This window comes from Hyaena hyaena, unplaced genomic scaffold, assembly GCF_003009895.1.
Source record: "Hyaena hyaena isolate Hyena2069 unplaced genomic scaffold, ASM300989v1 scaffold_56, whole genome shotgun sequence".
NCBI lineage: Eukaryota > Metazoa > Chordata > Mammalia > Carnivora > Hyaenidae > Hyaena > Hyaena hyaena.
In genome coordinates, this window is record NW_024080688.1 from 3,467,495 (window position 1) to 3,473,494 (window position 6,000).

At 46.4% G+C, this 6,000-nt stretch overlaps 1 protein-coding gene across 1 annotated transcript; it reads right to left on the reverse strand.

The window, feature by feature from the left end:
* Positions 1–2,993: 2,993 nt before the first annotated feature.
* JAGN1 (jagunal homolog 1) lies at positions 2,994–5,797 on the reverse strand. Its single transcript, XM_039231441.1, has 2 exons — positions 5,586–5,797; positions 2,994–3,975 (listed from the first exon to the last, which is right to left on the reverse strand). The coding sequence occupies exons 1-2, from the start codon at positions 5,672–5,674 to the stop codon at positions 3,513–3,515; spliced, it is 552 nt and encodes a 183-aa protein (XP_039087372.1). The 5' UTR covers positions 5,675–5,797; the 3' UTR covers positions 2,994–3,512.
* Between the last annotated feature and the right edge of the window lie 203 nt (positions 5,798–6,000).

Below are 6,000 nucleotides of genomic sequence, written 5' to 3' on the forward strand. Positions count from 1 at the left end.
TCTTATTAAACCACATTACAGACTGGACAACACTAGGAAGATTAAGTAACAATACAAAATACAAAAATGGAGAGCTGGGACTCACCACCCAGTCTTTCTGGCTCTTTCTTCCAGAACATACTGCTTGGGGAGATCTGTGAGAAGTCAGAGGGGTTCTGGGCCCTCTGGTCCACAGAAATACTAGATTTAGCAATGTGATGTCGTTAGTAGGGTTAACAATGTAAAGGAAGTGAATTAGTGGTCAGACTTCAGACTTCCAGATGAGTAGGGATTGTTTGGCAAGTATCCACACAGTAGGAGCAACTGGCTGGAAGAGGAGGTAGCCAGCGAGAGTAAAACCCAACTGCGGCGCAGAGGGCCTGTCCTCCTGGAAGATGGCTGAGGCTGCCTCACTTGTGGTTTGTGTCTGAATGAGCTGACCCCAGACTTCATGCTCTAATAACCTTTAGCTGGGGACCAAGCCAACAGAGCTGAGGAAGTCTTGGCACAGCCCTGCACATGCTCAGACGCAGAGTACACCGCGGGGGCCGTGGACAGCTGTTTTTCTTGAGCCGTACCCTTACATGGACTCAGGTCAGACCATGCAGCAGCATCTCCAGGCTCTTTCTGTCAGGGCTGTTTCTTAAAGTCTGCTGGGGCCACTGTGCCTACTCTTAAGGCACCGTGGGCAGGAGGGGCCAGCCCATTAGACCCAGGCAAACCAGGAGTGGACAAGTGTCCCTTCCTCACTTCTGCTATTCCAGAAGGAATCAACCTCTAGAATTCCAAGGCAAGCAATTAGGTCTAAGAGAAGAGGTAGGGACCCCCAGTCTGAGAAGGGGAAATTAACAATGCTTATCAAGGAAAGGGATCTGGAGATTTATTAAGCACCTGCTATGTATTTTATTTAATCCATTTATTTATTTAACGTAATTTTATTTAATAGTAGCTACTATGATTCCCATGTGTCAGATCAAAATCGGAGACTCAAGTATCCTGCTCAAGGCAAAAGGTAGAACTCCAACCTAAGTCAGTCTAATACAAGAAGCTGTATTCACTCCACCACACCACACTGCCTTGCTCACAGACTAGATGCTCTTCTAAGAGTCCCTCCAATGCCTACACTCTAGATCTGCAATCAGGGAATTATCATTCCTCACATTTATACAGTGTTACATAGTTCACAAAACACCTTCATAACACTTCACTTTGTCTTCAAAGCAATCCTGTGAAATATGCAGTGTTGATGCCAACCACGGAACTGGGTGTGCTGGTACTTGAACCCATCTTCCACCATCCAAATACAGTCCTCTTCCCATTAACTCAAGATCTCTTCCAAAGGGGATCTTGTTTGCTCTGGGGACTACAGCCACGAGGCAGGGGAAAAAAATAACTGGAAAAGCAGAATCCCAATAACCCAACAAGCAGAAAACAAAAATAAACCAAATGGCTTTTTTCCCTTATTCACAGCCATTTCCGTAACAGGTCTTCAAAGGCACTCTAAGATTACAAAATATCATTCCAATAATCAAAGAAAATTTTAACTTTATTTATTTTTGAAAATTTTCACTTTAACATTTTTATTTGCATCCCAATTCTTTGAAAATAAGCAATTTGTTCCCGGGGCACATAATTCCATTGCCCACACATTTCCATCTGCTTTCCTTTGCTCTCCAAATCCTACCTCAGACACAGTCTAATTCTCTCCTCTGTGCAGTACATCCTGATTTCACGCTACAGTAGGTCAAGTTACTTCATTCAACAGAGTACACACTGTGTGTCAGGTACTGAGCAGGGGGGTGAGGAAAAGACATGTAAACAAATAACTCTGTCAATAAGAGGTAAAAAAAAAAAAGAAAAAAAAAAAGCCATGTGGATTCAAAGAAAGAACTCTTACTCCTCAAACTGAAGCGACCAGAAGGCTCCAGGATTACCATATAAACTGCATCTTGAAGAAAGGCATATGAAGGTATAAAGGGGAAATGTTTAAGCAAACTGGGAAAACATGAAAGTAATATGAAGTTTCATGAGGTTTACTGACTGAGAAAGACTATGTGAGAATTTTGGGAGATAATACAACACTGGTACACTGGAATCACACCTTGGAAATGTCAAGAGATTGAAGGATTTTGATTGTTCAAAAAATAATGGCATGTTGTAGAGGCTTGATGACTATCAAGAGCCGTGCTCTTGGTATATTCACTTGCACCACAGGGATGCAGGAAGAGGTATGGGTATGATGTAGAAGACAAGGAGCTAAGTTTGGGACACACTGAGTTTGAGATGATCATCGACACGTAGAGAAAAAGGCTTTACAGTAGAAGTACTGCCAGTATCTAAGAGTGAGAGAGTATATACTTAATGTTTATGGAATAAAAGAAGGAATGCAAAAAAAATGACTAGAACTCTGGAGACGGCAGAGATCTGCCATTAGAGATCTGAACATCATCCAGAGATGATAAAGTGGACAAGAACAAAGGGACACACATCTTTCCTGCAATAAATATTTACTGTAGGCCAGACTTTTAAGTGTGAAAAGAGCCTTTAGTTCACAGATCTCTTTCGCATTTCCATTTTTATCTGCTCCACACCGTCTGATCCTGTGTTCGTTAGTTGTTTCACATGTATATTATGTTTCACCCAGACTGTACGCTCCCTTATATGCAGGGATACTTTAAGATTCTTTTGGATGCCATAATATATCATTAGATACATAACTGATGATCTGTTAACACTGAATGATAAACATGAACATCCAATCAAAAGAACCCGTAACACAAGCAGGATAAATGAGAAAGGACCATTTTACAGGCGGAGAGATTAAATGCATGGCCCGTGGTAGTTTCTCGTAATCAGCTGTAGGGCTGCTTATATGACTCAGATTCCTATGCCCAGTTTACTTCTCTACGGCTACTTCCAGGTTTCCCAGGAAACTACCTACCTCCTAGGGCCTAAGGCCACTCAAGTAACCTACCTTTCACACTTTATCAAATCCCAACACAAGGCACAGGGTGGACAAGGCAGTTCTAATTTTATTGAAGTTCTTTTAATCAAAATCCTTTTCACTAGAGACCGCAGCCCGCAGGGGAGCCTCCCAAATGTTTCCTGCCCCTCGACTTACAGATTGAAGTAGAATTTGACTTATTCCCTATCTCTTTCAGTCTTGGTGGCTAAAGGGTAATGGATGGAAGTGGAGAGAATGACCAAGAGGCAAGGATGAGGCTCAGTCTTAAAGAAAACCTCCGAAGGCTCTCAACTTCAACAACCTGAAGTTTGTTCTATAGTTGTTGATCGCCCAGTTCCAGCCAACCAGGAATAAATTAAATACAGTTTTGCCACCTCAGCTGATGGCAACGGCGGGGCGGGGGGCCGGGGGGGGGGTTAGCTTTCCAGGATGTGGGCCTCATTTGCTCTAGCTGCCAACATCACAGCTGCCCAAATCACCAGAGATTTCAGAGCAGCTCCTCTACCTTCTCACTCGGCTCAACGGGAGGCCCAGGCTTCACCCCACAGAGCAGTCCATCAGGCAGGCTTCATTTACGCTTCTTCTCTTGTGTGCTGGTGAACCAAGAGTCTAGGAGCTTCTTGCTGTAGTATAACTGCCAGGCATGCACTTGGACAGCCAGCACCAACACCAGGTACATGACAGAGACGGCAGAAAAACCAAAGAGGAAGCGGTACGCCTTTCCGTGGCGGTAGAGCTGCTGTGCAGCGGGGAACATCTCCATGCTGCCATAAATGAGGGGAGCTATGGAGAAGAGCCCCATGCTGATCATGGAGAGCACCAGGTAGCTAATGTTGTTTCGAGGGAAGGACAGGAGGCCCAAGAGGGAGGGCACAATGCTCAGCAAATACGGATATTCCCACTGATAGGGCATGGCCACCTGATCGTGCGACAAGAGCCTCAGGTGTCCCACACTCATCTTGGCAACCAGCAGCAGCCATATGACCAGATGCACGTAGATCAGCTTCTTGATTTCATACTTGAGGGTCACGCTGTGGGGTAGAGCAGAGGAAGAAGTACCTTTCATTCAAAATTTTCTGACCACCAACTATACGCCAGGCAACTATACCGGAACACTGGGGGTACAAACGTGAATAAGACCTAGTCCCTGCCTGGAGGGCAAGGAACGGAAGAAGAAAAAAATAATAGCAAAATGAACCGGAAGAGCTCTAGTAAATATACACTGCAAGGTATATGGGAGCCCGGGAAGGAGCAATCAGTTCAGCTTAGGAGGGGATGTCTGAGGAGCTGGAGGAGAGTGGTATTTGAGCTCCCGGTATATGCGGAGCCGCATATTCCCACCAGAGGTAGTAGCATGCAGGCAAAAAGACATAAGCGCTGTGTTCCAGGACAGCAGACAGCAGGTGGTGCCACAGGAATACTTTGTAGTAGGAAGGGGAGCAGCAAGACGAGAAGGTGCAAAGACTATGAGTCAGATTAAAGGCAAAAGAGTAACTCAGAGCTTTGTGTTTGGAGAGATGACTTTGCCCCACAGGGATGTAGCCTAGAGGAAGGAGATATTGGCAGAGAGGAACTCAACTCAGACTGCCCACTATGTCCCCAGCTAGAGTAGATTTTATAGCCAAAGGAAGCACACAGATTTCTCTTATTCTTCTAATTCTCTCAGGTCCTAAATGTATGCTCTTCACCGCCCTGAGGGCAGTATCTGCTCGGAACAGTCATCAAAACACTCGCTTGGGTTGTGATATCCTTTTGGACAGGGTCTAAGGATAACCATGAAAGGAAGGTCCAAAAAGCTGGTCATTCTTCAAAACTCTGGAAGGATGTGAAAAACATTCTGGGAGAGTTTGATGGATTTACGGAGAGAAAATAGATTTTTCAAAGTTTTTATTTTAAAAATATTCATTATAGAAAACGTGGAAAGGTAGGGGTAAAAAAAAAAAAAAAAGTCAGTCACCTGTAGACTTCATGCTCCATGAAGGCAGGGACCGATTCTTTTTTTTTTTTTAAGAAACTTTTTTATTGAAGGTGTAACATGCATACAAAGACCAGATCCGCTTTTGCTTACTACGGTATCCTCAGTGCCTAGCACAATGCCTGATGGGTAGAAACGCAATAAATATCTGTCGAATAAACGAACGCAGAAATCCCCCTTACACGGGGGTGTTCATAAAATTGATTTTAGGCAAGTTAAAGGCTGGACTTTGTGGTTCACACTCTCCCAAACGGCCCGAAATACAACAGCTACCATATACTGGACAGCCTCTGTACACGAATTACTAGCTCACTAATTTTTCACCAAAACCTAAACAGATTACTTTTCCCTTCACAGATGAGGAAACTGAAGTTCAATTAAAAACTGGGTTTCCGAGGTCACAGGGGCCAGCATCGCAAGACCCGGGAGCCTAGAGGGTAGGGACTGGACCCTTCCAAGGCAAACGGCGGATCACGGGGTGGCGCTTATGGGAGCAGCCGGGCTTCCCGAAATTGGGAACAGGCCCTAGGCCGACACGGGAGGAGGGGACTTGGCAGGTGCGCGCCGGCGGGTGGGAAAGACCCCGAGGCCGGCCGGCGTCTCTTCCCAAGCCCTACGGGCTCCGGCTGGAGCGAAGGCCTCCGTGCTCCTCGCCTCACTTCATACCTCATCTGGTAGTGCATGGCGACGCGCTCCCGGTGCTGAAAGTCGCTGCCGTCGGTGCCGGCCGCTCGCGGGCCTGCCCGAGATGCCATTATCCCCGCCCCAAATCTCGGAGCCCCTCACACCGACCCTGCCGCAGCTACCCGGGCCAAGAACCCCGAACACCCCGTTAGCGCAGCCTCAACTCGCCACCCTACCAGCCGCGCGGGTCTGTGAGGACGACTTCCGGCCTCTCTGTCTCTGGAGGACCGACTCTGTGGTCACGCCCTCGCGCACGCGCACGCGCACGCTCTCTCGGCCAGGGCCGCGCCTGACTCTGCCCCTTTAGAGTGCGTAGAAATTAATCTGCAGGAGGTCATCTTCTTGCAGTTTTCCTGCACCGTATCTTCTAGATTATCAAACACATTCACTTTTTAAA

Excerpts from the sequence above, each read along its gene's own strand:
- JAGN1 (XM_039231441.1), bottom strand. The coding sequence starts at position 5,674 with ATGGCATCTCGGGCAGGCCCGCGAGCGGCCGGCACCGACGGCAGCGAC. Across the intron at positions 3,976-5,585 it reads GCCATGCACTACCAGATGAG|CGTGACCCTCAAGTATGAAA; the intron begins GTATGAAGTGAG and ends TCTACCCCACAG.